At 35.0% G+C, this 22,574-nt stretch overlaps 1 protein-coding gene across 5 annotated transcripts in view; it reads right to left on the reverse strand.

The window, feature by feature from the left end:
• Window positions 1–22,574, reverse strand: part of Uggt1 (UDP-glucose glycoprotein glucosyltransferase 1) — a 109,964-nt gene that overhangs the window by 34,077 nt on the left and 53,313 nt on the right. For 2 of the 5 annotated variants that reach the window (XM_071619240.1, XM_071619239.1), the window contains exons 18-23: window positions 19,755–19,919; window positions 9,021–9,141; window positions 4,498–4,542; window positions 3,408–3,506; window positions 2,214–2,237; window positions 1,627–1,721 (exon numbers count right to left, since the gene is read on the reverse strand). In XM_071619240.1, coding sequence (XP_071475341.1) covers window positions 1,627–1,721; window positions 2,214–2,237; window positions 3,408–3,506; window positions 4,498–4,542; window positions 9,021–9,141; window positions 19,755–19,919 — 549 coding nt within the window. The remainder of the gene's footprint in view (window positions 1–1,626; window positions 1,722–2,213; window positions 2,238–3,407; window positions 3,507–4,497; window positions 4,543–9,020; window positions 9,142–19,754; window positions 19,920–22,574) is intronic. The other 3 variants (XM_071619242.1, XM_071619241.1, XM_027936780.2) reach the window with 3 other exon arrangements.

Here is a 22,574-nt window from a genome sequence, read left to right on the forward strand (position 1 = left end):
ATAAGTTCTCTAAGAGCAAAATAACTGCTCCCTTAAATGTCTTCAGTAGTTCTCCTCCGTGTTCAGAATGAGATTCGGATGCTACAGTCACATCTTCAAAACCCTACATGAACTGGCCCAAACCTTCCTTTCAAACCTAATTTCTTACCACCCCTGTAATACAGCAGACATTACAGTCCATCAGAGCCTGATTTTCCCCAACACATTTTACATTCTTCTAACAAACATCATGCCTCAGGCTGGCCTGTGGACCTCAACTACATTCCATCTTTTCTCCCATAAGTTCCAACCACTCTTCAGGGCCCTGCTCAAATCTGTCTTCATGCATATGGTCTTTCTACCTGCCTACTAAAAATTAATCTTGCCTTGAGTGAAAAGATAGGAGTCCACGTGGAAGAAGATATCTGGAACCCATAAAACCTAAAATAGGCTTGTATCAAGAATGTATGCAACATAAATGTATACTAATATGTATCAAAAGACACACATAAGAATATTCATAGCTTCATTCTTCACAATGGCCCCAACTAAAAACTCAGTTGTCCCTTAAACCGTTTACACAAAGAACAAAATTTTGTGGTACAGCCATTAAGATATAATACTACACAGAGAAAAAGAACTAAATATCACTGAGCAAAGAAACCAAATATAAACAAATCCATACACTAGGATTCCAGTTAAATAAAGAAAAACACAGACAGATGTTCTGTGATGTGAGAAGAGGGAAGAGAGTGGGTAGTGACCGGGGAATAGGTGGGGGAAGGATTTCAGGAATTCAAGAATTCTCTATTTCTTGATCTGAGTAGAGGTCACATGGGTGACACAGTATCCTATGATTTGAGTACTTATTAATCTTTATTTTACCTCAATAAAAATATATTTTGAAATGGTATTCTCCTTCCCAGTTCTCCCACTCAAACACCATCTGAGTGGTTCATCAGCTTGTTAGAGTGCCTCATATATAAATCACCTTTCACTAGAACTGCCTCTGACTTAACCTTGCACAATAGATGTACTTGGCACCATAATAACATTGAAATCATCTATGTAATTCCTTATTTCAGTAAGCCTTTCTGAGGGCATGGGATGGAAAGGAGACACAAAGAGGGTAGTGAAGTTTGAATGAAGCTGCAAATTCAAATAGCTTAGGAAAAATAATTTTGACCCCTCATCCTCTAACAACAGTACTCTCTAGAAGAAAGCTTCTTGTCAACCACTCAGCATTGTCATTCACTCAAGTCCTTCTACTCATATGCAACATCTTTCAGAGCATCTCTGTGAATATTCCTCTGTGTAACTTGGCCTCTCTTGAATCTCTTTCTGTGATACACAAGATCTCCGTAGCATCTCTGGAGCAAGAACACAATCACCCAAGAGAAACTTGTCTGATATGGTCTCACTACTTTTTTTTCCCCCCTAAAAGAATCTATTCCTTTAAATAAAGCCAGGAAACTACAGTCTTTGATCTCATTTCTTAGGAGCTAACAGACCTCTGAAGACCCAACACTCTTTCCCCTCAAGCACTAAGCAAGCAGGGCTCCCAATACCCATCTGAATGATCAGAGACACCTAGGAGGACAACTGCAGTCTCAAACAAAATTACAAAATGAAGTCCTAGGTACTTGCCTGATGTTTGATAGCATCATACAATAACTGCCTTCCAGAAGGAGTACCAAAATCTCCAACAATCCAAAAAGTTACTGGCCTGATAAAAGAATCATCTGTAAAAACAAACAAACAAACAAACAAACAAAAAATAGCAAACTGAATTGAAAGAGAAAAGCACATCTTAGCATATTGTTATGAAGCCAAATAATTTCTAAAAACCATGCAAAAAGTAAGAAAACGACCAGTTTAATGAAGACACAAAGCAAAAGTAATGAAACTTCTCTACTAAAATGAAAGCAGAGTAAACTTCCAAGTGGCTTAATTAGAAATGAGGAACATGCACTGATTAATTCGGAGGTCTGGGGATCTGTTAACATATAGAATGAAACATGTGAGTAACACAGAATAGACTTTAATCACATCAACTGATAACTAGAAACTATTATGCTCTGCAAAAACTTTTGCAAAATTTCTCTGCGTTAATATAGCCTATTGTTACCCACAGGTTCCAGCAACATCATATAAAGTGTCAATAAATTTTGAATAACAATAGTCTCTGAAGATAATTAAGAAAAAGAATAGAACATTCTGAAGTTTTGAGTTACCATAGATTTCCTTGGAGGACATTCCTGGACAAAGGTGAAGGAAAAAGAGTAGAAGAAAAACAAAATGTCATTTCTATAATTAACGCCCACTATAAGAGTCAAAAGATTAAATGATGGCTAACACGATCTCTGCTTTTTTCAGTTCTTTAATCTCATCAGTGCTACAGCACTGTCCCAGGACCACTGAAACAATTTCTTGGAGGAACCTAATAGGGTAGTTGCCTATACTCATATATACCCGAGGAACCAGAAATCCTCCCTGGGAGAAGATCATCACAGGGATAAATATGGAGCTATGTTAAATGACAGGCATTGCTTTTTTGAAAGCATAGTAAATATGAACAGAGAGGGAAAAAAATCTCCCTGCTACTGAAAGAGCATTATTTTACACAATCTTAGCTTAATTAAGCAACTCTACATTTTCTTTTTTTTTTTTTCCAAGTATGAGTGCATTTATTAATGAAATTGACAGAATTGACTAGTTTGTAGATTTAAATCTGCTTTTCTCTCTGCAAAATCTACAGTCACTCCCTCTTGCCTACAGCTTTGTATTATATAAAAGGCCTTCATGGGCTGTCTCAAAGTACCTTGGAAGCACTGTTTTCCAGGCCTCCCAGGATTCAGCCTAAGCCCATGATTGAGTATTGCTCTTACACTCATTAGTTGCCTTTGTTTGCACATGCTTTGAGCATGGCATGTGTCAAATGATTTTTTCATGACACCCCCCCCCCCCCCGCCAAAAAAATCCCTATGATGCTGATCTAATTGATTCTTTGTCTGGATAAGCAACTCTACATTTTCAAAAAAATCAGTTTAAAAAATTTACACCAGTCTTTCTAGAACCTAGTTTATCTTATAAACTCTAAAATAAAATTACCCTATGGTGTCACTGAAGAGGCAAGTAAAAACCTATTTTCAATCCATTAACCCATTTTTATATCATATTTTCCCATTTTGAACCTTAAAGGATTTTTCCCTTTTAACTTTAATAGCTAATATAAAATTTATAAAGACAACATTTGAATTTTTAAACATACATAAAGAATTAAATTTTAAATAGGCATTTTCTATAGACTCAAAAAGTTAAAAGAAATTGTGAAATCTCTTTCCCCAGATATTAAGATTAAATTATGTTTGTAAATACCAAAACAACAAGAAAAAATATTAAATCCAGATAAGCCCCAAATAAATTACCTTTCTTTGTCAGATAGTTCATACTATTAGCTAGAGCAGCAGTCTTGCCTTGGGAATCCAAGACAGAAAATCTAGCATAATCATCCACAAAGAAATTATCTGGGAAAAGAAAAAATTGAAATAGATGTATAATTAATACACTTCAGTTCAATATACTGCTAATATTCAACTTATTACCTGCTTTGATCATAATAAGATGTATAAAAATACACGAGTGAAACATATTAAGTTCCACGTGTACTGAACAAGTTCACAGCATGATCCCTACCCCATTAATCAAACTTCAAGGCACAAGGTTAATGAGTCATGAACATGCCTCACAAATCTATCATGTATGCATATGCATCAGTTTAATGGTTTAAATGTATCCTGTTAACACTGTCACTTTGCAACTCTTAGAGATCTCTTAAAGATCCTCTCAATTCATCTCTCCTTATTCTAGTTCATCACTAGAGTATACTCCTCTCTAGATCACAGGGGGAAGATATAAGAAGAATCTGATTTTTACTTTCCATGTCTAAGAAAATAACACTTTTTCTCTAACCTTAACGGAAACAAAAAGTCATTTTCACTATTTTTAAGTAAGTATTTTCTTCAATTACTTCCCAAAGGTAGCATTCTTATTATCATGGTTAATGAGATCACTCCTTCTAAGACCTCAGTTTCATCAAGTTATTCCCTTGCTGTAAACTACCCAGTAATTTCTTCCCATAAAATGGTCTGCAGTCTACTATGATAAAAAGACTGCCTCAAGCAATCTACCCCACCTTAATTCCTATTACAACATAATACACACACCTTTCCCCATTACTGTTCAAGAACACCTGCTTGCCCGCCTACCTATCTACTTGTCTGTGCACCCACTAACCCATCTATTTTTTCACTCAAGAAAGTACTCTGAAATGAGATGGACATCATTACTCTAGGTACATGTATGATGGCACATATAGTACAACGTTACATCATACACTACTAGAGAAATGAGAAGCTATGCTCTGTTTGTGTACAATGAACCAAAATGCATTCTGCTATCATGTATAAATAATTAAAACAAGTTTAAAAAAAGAAAGAAAGAAAGAAAAGAAAGTACCTTGATAGTCACTTTCACCACTTCTATTCAACATAGTTCTGGGAACTGTAGTCAGAGCAATAGAAGAAAGAAATTTAAGGGATACGAAGAGGAAAAGAAGAACTCAAACCATCACTATTTGGGGGTGACGTAATTCTATGTTTAGAAGACCCAAAAAACCCCACCAGAAAACTTCTAGAACTCATAAATGAATTCAGCAAAGTAGCAGGATATAAAATTAACACCCATCAATCAATTATGTTCCTATAAAACAGTGATAAATCAACTAAAAGAGAAATTAGGAAGACTATTCTCATTCACAGTAGCCTTAAAAAATAAAATATTTGGGAATCGATCTAACAAAAGAGATGAAGGACCTCTACAATGAAAACAACAGAACACTAAAGTAATTGAAGAGGACAAGGGAATATGGAAAGATCTCCCATGTTCTTGGATAAACAGAATTAATATTGTCAAAATGGCCACAGTACCAAAAGCACTATACAGATTTAAAGCAATTCTATTAAGGTTCCAATGACATTCTTCATAGAAATAGAAAAAACAGTCATAAAATTCATTTGGAAAATAAGAGGCCCAGAATACCCAAAGCACTCCTCAGCAAGAAAAGTGAGGCAGGAGGCATCACAATACCAGACCTTAAATTATAATACAGAGCTAGCCTAACAAAAACAGCATGGTATTGGCACCAAAACAGACATGAAGACAATTGGTACAGAATAGAAGACAGAGAGACAAACCCACATAAATACAGTTATCTCATACTAGACAAAGGAGCCACAAACTTGCACTGAAGGAAAGATAGCCTCTTCAACAAATGGTGCTAGGAAAGCTGGAAATTCATATGAAACAAAATGAAACTAGACCCCTATCTCTCACCCTACACAAAACAACTCAAAGTGGATCAAGGACCTAAGCATTAGACCAAAGACCCTGAACCTATTAGAAGAAAAAAGTAAGCCCAAATCTCACCATATTGGATTAGGTACTAAATTTTTCAACAAGACTCCTAAAGCACAAGAAGTAAAATCGAGAATCAATAAATGGGATTTTATCAAACTAAAAAGCTTCTTCATAGCAAAGGAAACAATCAAGAACGTGAAGAGAGAGCCTCCAGAATGGAAAAAAATTTTTTTGTCACCTGCACCTCAGATAGAGCATTAATCTCCAGGATATATAAAGAACTCAGAAACCTTAGCCCCCTGCACCCCAAGACAAATAACCCAATCAATAAATGGGCAAAGAAACTTAACAGGCACTTCACAAAAGCAGAAATATGACTGGTCAACAAATATATGAAAAAAATGTTCAACATCAGTAGCAATTAGAGAAATACAAATTAAAACTACAATGAAATTTCATCTCACTCCAGTCAGAATGACAACTATCAAGAATACGAGTAACAACAACTATTGGTGAGGATGGGGAAATAGTTACACTCCTACATTGCTGGTGGAACTGCAAATTGCTGCAGCCACTACGGAAAGCAGTATGGAGATTCCTCAGAAAACTTGGAATGGAAACATCATCTGACCCAGTTATCCCACTCCTGGTCATATACCCAAAGGACTTAAAATCAGCATACTACTGTGATACAGCCACATCAATGTTTTATAGCAGCTCAATTCACAATAGCTAAGCTATGGAACTAACCTAGGTGCCTTTCAACAGATGAATGGATAAAGAAGATGCAGCATATATACACAATGGAATATTACTCCCCCATAAAGAAGAATGAAATGCTGACATTTGCCTGTAAATGGACAGAACTGGAGAACATCATGCTAAGTGAAATAAACCAATCCCAAAAAACCAAAGGCCAAATATTCTCTCTGATATTTGGATGCTAACACAATAAGTGGGCAGTGGAGTGTGGGTGAGATAGAAGTTCACAGGATTAGACAAAAGGGAATGAAGTGAAGGGAGGATGGGAAAGACAGTAGAATGAATCAGACATAACTTTTCTATGTTCATATATAAATACACAACAATGTAACTCCACATTATGTAGAACCACATAAATGGGAAGTTGTATTATATGTTTGTATGATGTTAAAATACATTCTACTGTAATGTAAATTTTTTAAAAATATTTATTTATTTATTAGTTATCGGTGGACACAACATCTTTGTTTGTATGTGGTGCTGAGGATCAAACCGGGGCCGCACGCATGCCAGGCGAGCGCGCTACCGCTTGAGCCACATCCCCAGCCCTGTAATGTAAATTTAAGAGGAACAAATTTAAAAAAAATTTTTGAAGCATCCTGATTGTCTTATACTGGCAAACGTGTCGCATGACATCACACATCAGGGTAGAGAAAGAACACCACAGTCTTAAAGCAAGGATCCTTTTTGTTATGGTTTGAATCTTAAAAATGTACTCCAAAGGCTTCTATGTTAAAGACTTGGTTGTCAACCTGTGGTGCATCTGGGAGGTGGTAGAACTTTTAGGAGATGGAGCCAAGTAAAAGGAAGTTAGATGATTGGGACACTAGAAGGCAATATTGGGACCCCAGGCCTTTCCCATCTCATTTTGCTTCCTGCCACTAGGAAATGATCAGTGTTGCTCCACCATTCACTTCCCAATAGAGTGTTGCTTGTTACAGGTCCAAGAACAACAGAGCTAACTGACCACGGAATACAACTTTTGAAACCGTGAGCCAAAATAAACCATTCCTCCTTTTTAATTTGGTTTTCTTAGGTATTTGGTCACAGTTGACAGAAATCTGACTAATACTCTTCTTCAAAGGTCCCAGTCAGTAAAGACCAGAGAAGATTAGGTGAAGGTCAGGAGGATGCCAGTGCCTGCTCACTCATATCTGCGCTTGCTTCAAAGTGCAAATTGCAGCTATGCCATTACAGACCAGCACTCTTTCACAGCTCATCACTACATCCTTTGGTGGAAAAGGAAATCCCCAAACCCCCAACTGCTACCATGCTCCTTATGCATAGATACTCCAAACACTGCCCTTCAAATCTAATTAAAAATGATAAAACAACAAAGGTCAGGACAAAGAATGGTAGGTAATACTGCTTGCCTTGCTCTACTAAAACTTGTGGTAAAAGCCAGGCACAGTGGCACATGCTTGTATTCTCAGGGGCTTGGGATCCTGAGTTCAAAGCCAGCCTCTGCCAAAGCAAGGCGCTAAGCAACTCAGTGAGGCCCTGTCTATAAATAAAATACAAAATAGGGCTGGGGATGTGGCTCAGTGGTCAAGTGCCCTGAGTTCAATCCCTGGTACCACACACAACCCCCCACCCAAAAAAAAAACCTTCTAATAAGAAGCTAACACAGTTCACTTTTTGAGCAGTTTCTTTTTAACATATAAGCATATGTTTATTTTTCCTCTGTGTGTTATGTTTATGCATATAAATACATTATATTTTTCAAATAAGCATAAATTTACATTTTTTTTACCTAAAAGGAAAGAAATTCAGTCTCAAGTAGATTAGTCATAAGAACTATAAATATATTTGCATTTTAATTATACCCAAATACACCAACAAATACACTTGGTTATGATTTCACCTATCTTTCCTTCCCCAGCGATGATGACAGCTTCACCTTACTTATAGGTGTTTGCTGAAGTGGCCTGCAGAATCCCAGTGGAAAGAATAAGAAACAAACTGCATGACGGCATAACCAAGTTCTTAAAAGGTATTGTTATGGAAAACATCTAATATCTATCAACTGAGGAAAGGGTGGAATAGTCCACAAAATGGAATATTTAAGCCACTAAAAAGGAATGAAATATTTACTGATATGCTACAATATAGAAGAACTACAGAAATATGCTAAAGGAAAAATGCCAAGCACAAAAGGCTTCCAATAATAAAATGTCCAGAATAGGAAAAATAGGAACTGGGCTGCCGGGGGATAGGAGGAGTGGGGGGTGGACAGTGGCCCATGGGTTCTTCTCGGGTGATGATAACGTTCCAAAGTTAGATAGTGGTGATGACTGCACAGCTTTGAGAATGAACTAAAAACCATAAAGTTGTGCACTCCAAAAGGCTAAATTGTGGGATGGGGATATAGCTCAATGGTAAGGAATAGCCTAGCAAGTGTTAGAACCTGGGTTCCATCTTTAGGAAGACCAAAAAAAAGGTTGAGTTTTACAGCATGTACATTATACCTCAATGAAGCTACTATATTTTTTAAAGGTATTCTTATGTTCTCAGAGTAAAATCTTTGGAGATATTTTTTGACATTACAAATGACTAATCTAGAGAATTAAGAAACCTCAACTGCTATTTGACTGTAAGAATGCCAATAAGTTGGTATTTAAGTGGCACTGAATGTTTTCCAAAGATAAACTTTCTGGTTTTACCTAGGAAGAATTCATCTTCTTTAGAAGGGAATTCTTATGAATTTGAAAGCTCATATTATGAACTCAAGGTGCAATGAGTTTTAAAAATCAAATTGTGTTATAACCTTGGGTTATCTTATTAACATTATAGTCTAATAAATGAAAAGAATTTGAAGCACAAATCAAAAATCCAAAAGTTGTTCCTGAAATGCTCCTTACTACTTGCTGTTAAATCCAGGTACTCTCGCTCAGCTGTCAAAATCCTGGAATTGATTCGTGGAACAACATTCGGCTGATTCATGATATACTCTACCACATCTTGATCGTGGGACAGTTCACCCTACAGTAAAAAAATAAACAGAGGGGACAGGGGTGTTATGTAAATATCTCCGATAATAATTCACTAGGAAGTAAAAAACTATCAGCTTGATAATAGCTTCTTTGTGTTGATAACAGCTAAAGACAGAAGTTACATGTCATTGCCAAGCATAGATAGATAGGTGTTTTATGTGCAGAATCTCTAACTACATCACCAATGTGAGGTAGATGTTATTAACATTCATTTTAAAGATCAGAAGGCTAAGGCACAGAAAAGTTAAGCAACTTACTAAAAGTTACAGAGCTAATAAGAAGAGAGTATGAAATGCAAACGTTCTCTCTACATACTACTGTGCTTCCTCAGAGAAAAAGCAAACACTTCAAATCAGTTAAGAGTTAACATAAGCAGGCCCAGTGCAGTGGCTCACACCTGTAATTCCAGCAACTTAGGAGGCTGAGGGAAAGGGATCATAAGTTTGAGGCCAGCCTCAGCAATTTATTAAGACCCTGTCTCAAAATAAAAAATAAAAAAGACTGGGAACATAGTTAAGTGGTAGAGCATCCCTAGGTTCAATCCATAGCACCAAGTAGACACACAATAGAATGAACACAAGCAGAAATTCACTGAGATCTACTAATAGCTACCTTTTTTCTAAAGGGAAAGTCAAAGCACTATTATCAATCAGATAATATGCTTTGTAATAAAATCACTCGTAGCTTTTTTCAATCTCAGGAATTCAAGTAACCCTGCATCTCTTAAGTCATGATTACACTGCAGGGAGGAGAAATCATCTGTCATTTAGTCAACTCTTTTGTGCACCTCATATTATAGAAATAATTGTACTTCTTAAAAGTGATCTTAGAGTTAGTAACTGTAAATCTGCAAAATTTATCATACTTAAAATATTTAATATAAAAGCACTTTTTAAAAAATTATTAATTGAATATAAACAAATCTAAAAACTCCCAATTAGATGTTGTTTGTGACTATATATCCTTACATTTATTTATGTATTTTGATGTTCATACCATCTATATTGCATATCTTTTTGAACAGTGAGTTTAGACCAAAATTTAAAATGTGCACTACTCTGACACAGAGTTCTAATTCTTGGTATTCATTTTTAAAAATGTACAAAGATATACATTTAGAGTATTCACTGTAGCACTGTGAAAATCTAGAAGCACTGTCCAATATTAGGAGACAAAATAGATGATTATTCTTAAAATTGGGATGTACATGGCTAAAGTGTTCTGTGAATTGAAGGATGATATAAGAGAGAAAATACAGGCAGCAAAAGATCATTTCAAGAAAGAGCTAAATAAGCAATACAGGAAGCAAAAGATTACTCCAACAAGAAACAGAAATTCTTGAAATGAAAGAAACAATAAACCAAATTAAAAGCTTAACAGAAGCATCACCAACAGATTAGATAACTTGGAAGACAGGCCCTCAGACAAAGAAGACAAAATATATAATCTTGAAAAGAATGTTGACCACACAGCGAAGATGGTAAGAAACCATGAGCAGAACATTCAAGAATTATGGAATAGCATAAAAAGACCAAATTTAAGAATTACTGGGATAGAGGAAGGCACAGAGTTACAAACCAAAGGAATGAACAACCTATTCAATGAAATACTATCAGGAAATTTTCCAAACATGAAAAATGAAATGGAAAAATCAAATACGTAGAGGCTTACAGGATACCAAATGTACAAAATCAAAACAGATCCACGCCAAGGCACATTATAATGAAAATACTTAGCATACAGAATAAAGAGATAATTTTAAAAGTCACAAGAGAAAGGAGTAAGATTACATACAGGGGAAAGCCAATTAAGATATCTACAGATTGTTCAACCCAGACCCTGAAAGCTAGAAGATCCTGGAACAACATATACCAAGCTCTGGAAGAAAATGGATGCCAATCAAGAATCTTATATCCAGCAAAATTAAGCTTTAGATTTGATGAAATAAAAACCCTCCATGATTAAAAGTTAAAAGAATTTACAACAAGAAAGCCTGCACTATAGAACATCCTTGGCAAAATATTCTGTGAGGAGAAAACGAAAAACAACAATGAAAATTAGCAAAGGGAGGTATTACACCAAAGGAAATACTAAACAAAGTCAAGTTAAATACCAAAAATAAATAAATATGACCAGGAATACAAATCATGTCTCAATAATAATACTGAATAATGGCCTAAACTCACCAATCAAAAGACATAGACTGGCAGATTGGATTCAAAAAAAGAAAAAAGACCCAACAATATGCTGCCTTCAAGAGACTCATCTCATAAGACAAGACAAAGACTAAAGGTGAAAGGTTGAGAAAAATCATACCACTCACAGGGACTGCACGAACAAGCAGGGATTTCCATCCTCATATCAAATAAAGTAGACTTCAAGATAAAGTTAAGCAAAAGAGATAAAGAAGGATACTTTGTACTGCTCAAGGCAACCATACATCAACAAGACATAACAATTATAAATATATATGCCCCAAACAATGGAGCATCTATACCTTCATCAAACAAACTCTTCTCAAGTTCAAGAGTCAAACATACCACAACACAATAATTCTAAGTGACTTTAACACACCTCTTTCATCACTAGATAGATCTTCCAAATAAAAGCTGAACAAAGAAACTATAGAACTCAATAATACAATCAATGACTCAGACTTAATTAACATGTATAGAATATTTTATCCATCAATGAGTCAGTACATTTTTTTCTCAGCAGCACTTGGATCCTTCTCTAAAATAGACCATATTTTATGCCACAAAGCAACTCTAAACAAATACAAAAAAAATAGAGATACTAACCTGCATTACATCAAATCATAATGGAATGATATTAGAAATCAATGATAAAAGAAAAAATAGAAGCTTCTTGACACCTGGAGACTAAATAATATGCTATTAAATGAATAATGGGTTGCAAAAGATATCAAAGAGGATATTAAAAAATTCTTAGAGGTAAATGAGAACACTGATACAACATATCAAAATCTCTAGGACACTATGAAGACAGTACTAAGAGGAAAGTTCATTCCACTGAGCTCATTCCTTAGAAGAAAAAAAGTCAACAAATAAATGACCCAACATTCCACATCAAAGTCCTAGAAAACAGAAGAACAAATCAACACCAAAAGCAGTAGAAGATAGGAAATAATTAAAATCAGAGCCGAAATCAATAATATTAAAACAAAAGAAACAACTGAAAAAATTGACAAAAACAGAAAGTTGGTTCTTTGAATAAATAAATAAAATTGATAAACCCTTAGCCATGCTAATGAAGAGGAGACACAAAACTCAAGTTACAAACATCCATGATATGAAGGAAATATGATAGACACTAAAGAAATACAGAAGACAATTAGAAATTATTTTGAAAATTTGTACTCCAATAAAATAGAAAATATCAAAGCATCGCCAAATTTCTAGAGTCATATGATTTGTCCAAACTGAATCAGGATGATATACACAAGTTAAACAGATCAATTTCAAGCACTGAAATAGAACACACCATCAGAATCCTACCAACCAAGAAAAGCCCAGGACCAGATGGATGCACAACTGAGTTCTACAACACCTTCAAAGAAGAATACCAATGAAGAGAGACTTCCAAACTCATTCTATGAGACCAATATCACCCTGATTCCAAAACCAGGCAAAGACATATCAAAGAAAGAAAACTTAAGAGAATATCTCTAATGAACATAGATGTAAAAATCCTCAATAAAATTCTGACAAATCAAATACAAAAATATATCAAAAAGATAGTGCACCATGATCAAGTGGGGCTCATCCAAAGGATAAAAGGTTGGTTCAACATACGGAAATCAATAAATGTAATTCATCACATCAATAGACTCAAAGATAAGAATCATATGATCATCTCAATAGATGCAGAAAAAGCATTCAACAAAATACAGCACCGCTTCATGTCCAAAACACTAGAAAAACTAGGGATAACAGGCACATACATTATCTGAACATCGTAAAGGCTATCTATGCTAAGCCCCAGGCCAGTATCATTCTAAATGGAGAAAATTGAAAGCATTCCCTCTAAAAACTGGAACAAGACAGGGATGCCCTCTTTCATCATTTCTATTTAACATAGATAGGTCTTGAAACACTGGCCAGAACAATTAGACAGATGAAAGAAATTAAAGGGACACAGATAGGAAAAGAAGAATTCAAATTAGTATTTGCCTATCATATGGTCTATACATATAAGACCCATAAAATTCTACCAGAAAACTTCTAGAACTACTAGATGAATTCAGCAGAGTAGCAGGACACAAAATCAACACCCATAAATAAAAGGCATTCCTGTATACCAGTTACAAATCCTCTAAAACGGAAACTAGGAAAACTACCCCATTTATAATAGCATCAAAAAAATAAATAAATAAAATACTTGGGAATCAACCTAACAAAAGAGGTGAGAGACCTCCAAAACGAAAACTACAGAATGATTAAGAAAGAAATTAAAGAAGATCTTAGAAGATGGAAAGATCATCCTTGTTCTTGGATAGGCAGAATTAATAGTGTCAAAATGACCATACTACCAAAAGCACTATACAGATTTAATGCAATTCCAATCAAAATCCCAATGACATTCCTCATAGAAACAGAAAGAGCAGTCATGAAATTCATCTGGAAAAATAAGAGATCCAGAATAGCTAAAGCCATCCTTAGCAAGAAGAGTGAAGCAGGTGGCATAGGAAAAGTAACAAAAATAGCATGGTATTGGCACCAAAATAGACTTGTAGACCCATGGTACAGAATAGAGGACACAGAGACAAACCCACATAATTACAGTTATCTCATATTAGACAAAGGTGCTAAAAACATATATTGGAGAAAGGATAGCCTCTTCAACAAATGGTGCTAGGAAAACTCAAAATCCATATGCAACAAAATGAAATTAAGGCCCTATCTCTCACCATGCACAAAACTCAACTCAAAGTGGATGAAGGACCTACAAATTAAACCAGAGACACTGCATCTAATACAAGAAAAAGTAGGCCCAAAACTCATCATGTCGGATTAGGCCCTGACATGTCTTATAACACAAGAATGTCCTATAGCACAAGAAATAAAATCAAGAATCAATAAATGGAACAGATTCAAACTAACAAGCTTCTTTTCAGCAAAAGAAACAATCAGTGAGGTGAACAGAAAGCCTACAGAATGGGAGCAAATTTTTACCACATACACATCAGATAGATCACTAATCTCTAGGATATATAAAGAACTCAAAAATCTTAGCACCAAAAAAAAAATAATAATAATAATAATAATCCAGTCAATAAATGGACCAAGGAACTGAACAGACACTTCTCAGAATATGACATACAATCAATCAACAAACATATGAAAAAATGTTCAACATCTCTAGCAATTAAAGAAATGCAAATCAAAACTACTCTGAGATTTCATGTCACACCAGTCAGAATGGCAACTATTAAGAATACAAACAACAGGGGCTGGGGTTGTGGCTCAGCGGTAGAGTGCTTACTTCACCCCTGTGAGGCACTGGGTTCGATCCTCAGCACCACATAAAAATAAATAAACAAAATAAAAGTATTTTTAAAAAGAATACAAACAACAATAAGTGTTAGCAAGGATGTAGGGAGAAAGGCACACTCATACATTGCTGGTGGGACTGCAAATTAGTGCAACCAATATGGAAAGCAGTATGGAGACTCCTTGGAAAACTTGGAATGGAATCACCATTTGACCCAGTTATCCCATTCCTCAATTTATACCCAAAGGACTTAAAAACAGCAGACTACAGGGACACAGCCACATCAATGTTTATAGCAGCATAATTCACAATAGCTAAATTGTGGAACCAACCTAGATGCCCTTCAGTAGATGAATGAATAAAGAAACTTTGGAATATATACACAATGGAATGTTACTCAGCATTATTTTGAGAATAAAATCATGGCATTTGCAGGCAAATGGATGGAGTTGGAGAATATTATGATAAGTAAGCCAATCCCAAGAAACCAAATGCTGATCCATAATGCAAATGGGGCAGAGAGCATGGGAGGAATGAAGGAACTTTAGGTAGGGAGGGGAAGGGAAGGGCAGGGGAATAGGAAGGATGGTGGAATGAGATGGATATTATTACCCCAAGTACATGTATGAAGACATGAATGGTGTGACTCTACTTTGTGTACAACCAGACACATGAAAATTTGTGCTGAATATGTGTACTATGAATTGAAATTCATTCTGCTGTCATATGATACAAATTAGAATAAATGAATAATGTAAAACAATTTTAAAAAACAGAGTAGATCTTTGTTGTTGTGTTAAGGAATTGTTCTTCATGGAGCTACTGGAATGGGTATATGAAAACAAAGTTTTCATTTGAATGAATTTGGCATAGTTGCTTAAAGTTATGAACCTCTAGGAGAAATGGTAATTATTTTTCTTTATTTAAGTGATATAAACAGATAAAACATTTTCCAGCCTCCTTTTTAGAAATTTAAATTTTTTCTTCAGTGTTAGTTATAAAAATTCAGAAGAGTGTTGGGGACATAGCACAGTGGTAGAATGCTTACCCAGCATGGGCAACGTCTTGGGATTGAACTACATACAGCACCACAAAAAGAAAAAAAGAAAAAAAAATCAGAAGAGCTTTTGTTTTCTGTTTTTCAGATACCAGTATATCTTTTGTTTATAAGAGTAACCATGTAAAAATATCCCCTTGGTGATTACTGATTTTCCTCTGCTTCCACTTGTTTGGTTGGTGAGAAGCTTGCTTGGGCAAATAGGAAATTTTTTTCTTTATTATGACAAAAGCCATATATGCTTATACATATATTTAAAAATGGCTAAATTTAGGAAAAATGAAGTATATAAAGTAAAAAGTAGAAATTCTTCCCTTCATCAGTCCCTTTAAACATGTATGTGTATCTGCATGTATATTGGAATGATTCTATATATGTGTGTGTAGTGTATGTGAGTGTGTGTGTGTGTGTATATATATATGTGTGTATATATATATATATATATATATATATATATATATATATATATATATGATCCAGCAACTCCACTTCTAGGTATATGACCAAAATAACTGAAAGCAGAATTTAAACAGACATTTGTACACCAATGTTGATTATATATCTCCTTTTTTCTGAGAATCAAACTCAGGACCTGTGCATCCTAGAAAAGTGCTCCACAACTGAGGTACATCCCCAGCCCAAATTTACTTCTTTAAAAGTTTATTTCTCAGGGGGAGCTGGGGTTGTGGCTCGGTGGTAGAGCGATTGCCTAGCATGTGTGAGGCACTGGGTTCAATCCTCAGCACCACCTAAAAATAAATAAAGTATCCATTACAAGTAAAAAAAATTTTTAAGTGTATTTCTGTTCTTTTTACACATGGTGCTAGAAAAATCCTACATCAACATGCAAAAAGAGTGAAGTTGGACCTTTAAATTACAAAAATTAACTCAAAAATCAAATACCTAAACTAAAAAGCTAAAAGTATAAAGCTCTTAGAAGAAATACTAGGAAAGAGATCTTTATGACAATGGATTTAGCAATGATTTCTTATATAAAACACCACAAGCACAGACAATGAAAGTCACAGAATGGAAGAATACATTTGCAGATCATATAGTTGATAAGGGATTAATATCCAAAATAAATAAAAAGTCCTATAACTTAATTACAATTAAAAAACTCTATTCAAAAATGGATAATAATTTGAATAGACATTTCTCCAAAGAAGATATACAAATGGCAAATGATTACATGAAAAGATACTCAACATCAGCAGTCATTAGGAAATGCAAATAAATCAAGGTCACAATGGAATACTACTTCACATCCATTAGAATGGCTATTATTAAAAACAACAACAACAATAACAAGTATTAGCAAGGATATGAGAATTGCAACACTTTCACATTTTAGGTGGGAATATACTCAGCTGTGGAAAATAGTATGGCAGTTTCTGTAAATGTTTAACAGAATGATCATATAATTCAGCAACTCCACTTCTAAGTATATGACCAAAATAACTGAAAGCAAAATTTAAACAGACATTTGTACACCAATGTTGATAGCAGGATTAGTCAGAATAGCCAGCCAAAGGAAGGTAATGATCCACATATCTACCAACAGATGAATGAATAATCAAAATATGGTATGCTACAAACAAAATTTGGTACAAACACAAACTCACAGGAATTCTGATATATGCTACAATGTAGATAAACGCTGAAACAGACTAAACACAAAAGGGCATACATTATATAATTTCACTTGTATGAGAAATAGGCAAATTCAAAGAGATAGAAAGTAGAACACTGGTTACCAGTGGCTGGGGGAAGAGAATGTGGGTATTGATTGTTTAATGGGTAGATGGTTTCTACTTGGAATGATAAAAAGTTCTGGAGATAAACAGAGGGGAAAGTTGCACAGGATTGCGACTATACTAAATGTCATTGACTTGAACACTTAAAAGTGGTAAAATTTTGTAACTTTTACTTCAATAACAAATTTAAATACATTTATTTTTACTTAGGGTTACTGTTATATCAACATCACTTGATATTTAAAATATTTGAGACAATTTGCAGAAATGACAAAGTAAAGACCTCTGACAAGTCTCTCTTCCAAAAAAAATTCTTTTGACAATGCTAGAAAACATAGTTAAGCCAGGCATGGTGGCACAGATCTATAATCCCTGCAACTCAGCGGTTGAAGCATGAGGATTGCAAGTTTGAGGACAACAGCAACCCTGTCTCAAAATAAAAGGGACTGGGGTGTAGCTCAATGTTAAAACACCGTGGGTTCACTCTCCAGTACCAAAAAATGTCAACCACCTTTCCCAAAACTGGAAATTAACTGAAGGCTTGCAAAACTCAAAGGAACTTTTATTGAAGAAAAACTGAATCTCGGTAGGAAAGTGACCTTTGTGACCCCACCGCCCCCAACACACTCAATCCTGGGTATAGAACTCGGCGCCTCACACATGCTAGGCAAGCACTCAGCTACATCCAAGCCCTTTTAATTTCTTATTTTGGGACGGGGTCTCACTAAATTGCCCAGACTGGTCTCAAGCTTGTGATACTCTTGTCTCGGTATCCACAGTAGCCTGGGATTACAGGTGTATGCCACCATGCTTGGCTGCCTTTGTGACATTTTATCTATCCTATTACTTGAACACCAACAGCCCAATAATAAAGGCAACAACAACTAAAATATGTGAATTTGCAGGAGGTTCTCTTTATATATTACTTTACTCAGTACCAACAGCCTTTGCCCAGGGGATATTTATCCAAAAGAATCAGGAGCAATTGTTTAACATCTCAGCTGCCTAGGTGATAATAGATGGGGTAATATTAAGCTGGAAAAAAATTAAAAGCTGAAAAATGACATATCCATAAGTGGATATGAAAAATTCTGACATATTATTCCCTATAATATAAAAGACCCCATACATGATACCTGGAAGTATGTGAATACCGAAGAAAAATTACAAAAAGCCCTAAACTCTCATAATCTTAAAACTGTGCAAGCAAGAACTGAAGGCTAACAACAATGTTGTCAATAGCCTAAGTGGTGAAAGAATACGTGACACAAAAACAAACTCTTGGGGAAAACGGGGACTTTTAGATCTATGCATCCTATTTAAGAAAATCTCCATTGCTTCATTAGCTGATCAATAAACCAAACAAGCAAAAACTTCAGAGGCCACACATGACAAAGAATTTATTCAGATAAGTCACTAGACAAAAAACAGCCACTCCAACAAACAATAGCAAATAGCACAACAAAATTAGTGAGCTTGAAGATAAATCAAATAAGGTTGTCTAAGAAACATAAGGAAAAAGACATACAGGACACAACAGAATATTAATATCCACACATCTTCAGAAGGAGAGAAAACTGCCAGTACATAGCAAATAATTTAGATGGTCTATATTCCTGATTCCAGGTAAGAACCTCTTAATCCAATGATAGAAGTGTCTTTGTTGTTCATAGATGGCCCCTCAGATCACATCTGATACTCTGTATATATATCCAAAACCATTGACTTACACGTGTTAGAAAGTTGAGTTTTTATGATATGTGAATTATATCAACAACTAGAATCAATAATTATGTATAAGTAATAATGTTTGAGTCTTTCCAAAGTCAAAATTTCTTACAAATAGAATAAAAAGTCCCTTAAGAATTCTTACAATTTAAATATTTAATGCCAGAGATATAGCTCAGTGATAGAATGCTTGCCCAGCATGCATGAGGCACTGGGTTCAATTCCCAGCATTGTAAATAAATAATAAAAATAATAATAATAAAAATAAATATTTAATCCCGAAACCAATAAAAATTGTTATTTCAATTATACTATACAGAAGTTTTATGAATATTTTTCTTTATAGCAGGAGTTTCTAGGAGTCTGCAAACCAATTAGTGGCACACAGAAAACAGTGCTGCTTAAAGAGTTTTACTGCATACTACAGAAGCTACAAAAATGCAAGCTAACTGTTCTCTTGAAAGAGAGTTTTATTGCCAACTACAGAAGCAACAAAAACATAAGCAAACTCTTTTCTTTCAAAGTCAGCCCTGAAATGCTACTCACCAAGTACACAGCTCTTTGGAAGAAGGTAGTGGTCTCCAGGATTTTGTGCATTGTGATGGTTTCCAGCTCATCAGGATCTAGCTGTTCTTTTTCAAAGGGCATTCCATTGAACAGAACGACAGGCAGCGGACCGACACCAGTCTGCTCATAGTAGCCTCTTCCTTCCTAGAACACAAGGGAGCACAAAACCGTACATTTTTTGCCCATCATGACACAAATGGACAAAGCTTATTTTTCTTACATCCCTCTTCTAATAGGAATAAATGAGTTTGAAGTATAAAACCCCCAAAAAATCAAATTAGAAAGTGGTTATACATGTTATGTGTGTATTGCAGGCTACACATTGCATATACTATGGTTAACATTATAAGTACAACAGAGCTTCCTGTAATGATGTAAATACTCTGTGTTGTCCAGTGTAGTAGTTACTAACTGCATGTGGCTACTGAGCACTTCAAATATTGCTACAATGACTAAGTAACTAAATCTTCAATTTTAGTTAATTTCCATTTAAAAGGCCACATATAGCTGGGGGGTTCCCATAACCACTCAGCACAGCTAGCTGCTACCATAAATTAATAATGCTCTTGGGCAGAATGCCCTGAAATATTTACACCCAATTCAAAATAAATAAGGGTCCATAAAACTATCAAAAAATTACACCTGTAGAAAACAAAATAAGGTTTGTGGGAAAACAGGGTTCAAAAATTGCTCTAAGAAATACTAAGTCAAATCTTTCACCTTTTCTAGTACAAAAGAAGTTTCTTAATAAGAAAATACCAAGGCAACAAAATGGTAAATCTAAAATGAACACTTCTCCTATCAACAAGGGTACTGTTCCCTCAAACTAACTTTTCTGACTAAAAACTACATTACCACCTAAGATGTAACAAATACCTTGTAAGTGGATCTTTTCTGAAAGTTGCACAATTTATTTATAACTTGTTCTTAGATAGGCCAAACAAAAAACTAATAATTAATATTAGTCATCAATAATAGATTTATTTGACTCTAGTCAGATCTAGCCCAGTAATAAGTAACAGATGGAGTATAATACAGTACAGTAAAAAGGGCTTTCTAGGTTGATTTCAGTGTGTATGTATTTATTTATTTAGTGCAGTACTGGGGATTGAACCAACAGGCACTCTACCACTGGGCTACTGATGTAGGGATCCAACCCTAAGTTGCCCAGGCTGGCCTTATACTTGCGATATTCCTGCCTCAGCCTCTAGAATCGACAGAATTACTTACAGGCATGAGCCACCATTCATTGTTTAAAATGTTTAAATTAACACTTCCAAACTCATACCATGTTAATTCTATTTTAAAACCTAAACTATATCACAGAAGTCCTTAAAAACTCAATTTTAATATAACTTGAGCTTTGATACCATCCTCCTCTACCAATTAAAACAAAAAAGTTAGGTGAGGTGTTGCACACCTATAGTCCCAGCACTCAGAAGGCTGAGGTGGGAAGATCACTTGAGCCCACGTTAGAAACCAGCAGGCATGGGGCTGGGGATGTGGCTCAAGCGGTAGTGCGCTCACCAGGCACGCGTGCGGCCCGGGTTCGATCCTCAGCACCACATACAAACAAAGATGTTGTGTCCGCCGAAAACTAAAAAAATAAATAAATAAATATTAAAATTCTCTCTCTCTCTCTCTCTCTCTCTCTCCCTCCCTGTTTAAAAAAAAAAAAAAGAAAAGAAACCAGCAGGCACAACACAACAAGATCCCATCTCAAATTTTGAAAATAAAGCAAAACAAAAAACCTCACATTATAATTCCAAGAGATAATAATAAATAAGTAACATGGATCTTATATATAGAAAGGTATTGGAGTCACATTCAGGAATGGAAGGAGGCAATTTAACTAATTTACTTTCCTTTTTCACCTCTTGTATATAGTTTATAATACAAATAACAAAACATCCCAGTTAGCAAAGTAGGATTTAAGCATGACAAGTGAGATTTTTCTATAAACAGATCACTGGAAATGTTAATGATAAATTATTAACAAACATTAATTACTGTCAAAGTCTTGTAATGAGCCACTCACAAATGACAAATGAGATTAATAAGGGCTCATGGTTATATATGTCAAAAATAAAATGTTTGCATGTACAGAAAAAACTTCTCCTAATGGCTTTGAAAGATATAAATATACACCTAATCAGACAAAAAAAAATATATGTTCAGCTAAAAAGTTCTACTTAAATTGTATCGTCTACTTATTACACACAAAAGATATTATTACTTCAGATTTGTTAACAAAAGGCACAGATATATTCATAAGTACAATTATATAGGATAAAAGCAGTCATTTTTTCCTAAAACTAATTATTTCAGAAGAACCTGTTCGCGTGCTTGTGTGTGTGTGTGTGTGTGTGTGTGTAGGTAAAGCTCTTGCAGTTTAAAAACTCTTATTAATCATTAGATTCTTAGGACTTCTGAGATCTTCTCAACATCCTTGCTTTGAGAGAACTTTACCTAAATAGTTAGGAAACTAAGCAGCTTAAATCTGTTGATACAGATGAGGAAAATGGCCAAGTCTGGGAAAGTACTTAAGAGCCTGGTCTGTGATATTCTCTTCAGATCTTTAGCAGAAGCAAGATTTAAACACAAGTAAAAATAACCTTTCTCCCAATTTGTCTCTTCTATTCAAAAATTTTCAAGCAAATACTTTTTCTCTTTTTAATGCGATGTTAGAGATTAAATACAGGACCTCATATACTCTGCATGTACACCCCAACCCCAAAGCAAATACTTTTGATAAAGCAGTCATCGGAAATTTAAAAAAAAAAAAGCCACTTGTACTTT

This window comes from Marmota flaviventris, chromosome 11 (assembly GCF_047511675.1).
Source record: "Marmota flaviventris isolate mMarFla1 chromosome 11, mMarFla1.hap1, whole genome shotgun sequence".
NCBI classification, from domain to species: domain Eukaryota; kingdom Metazoa; phylum Chordata; class Mammalia; order Rodentia; family Sciuridae; genus Marmota; species Marmota flaviventris.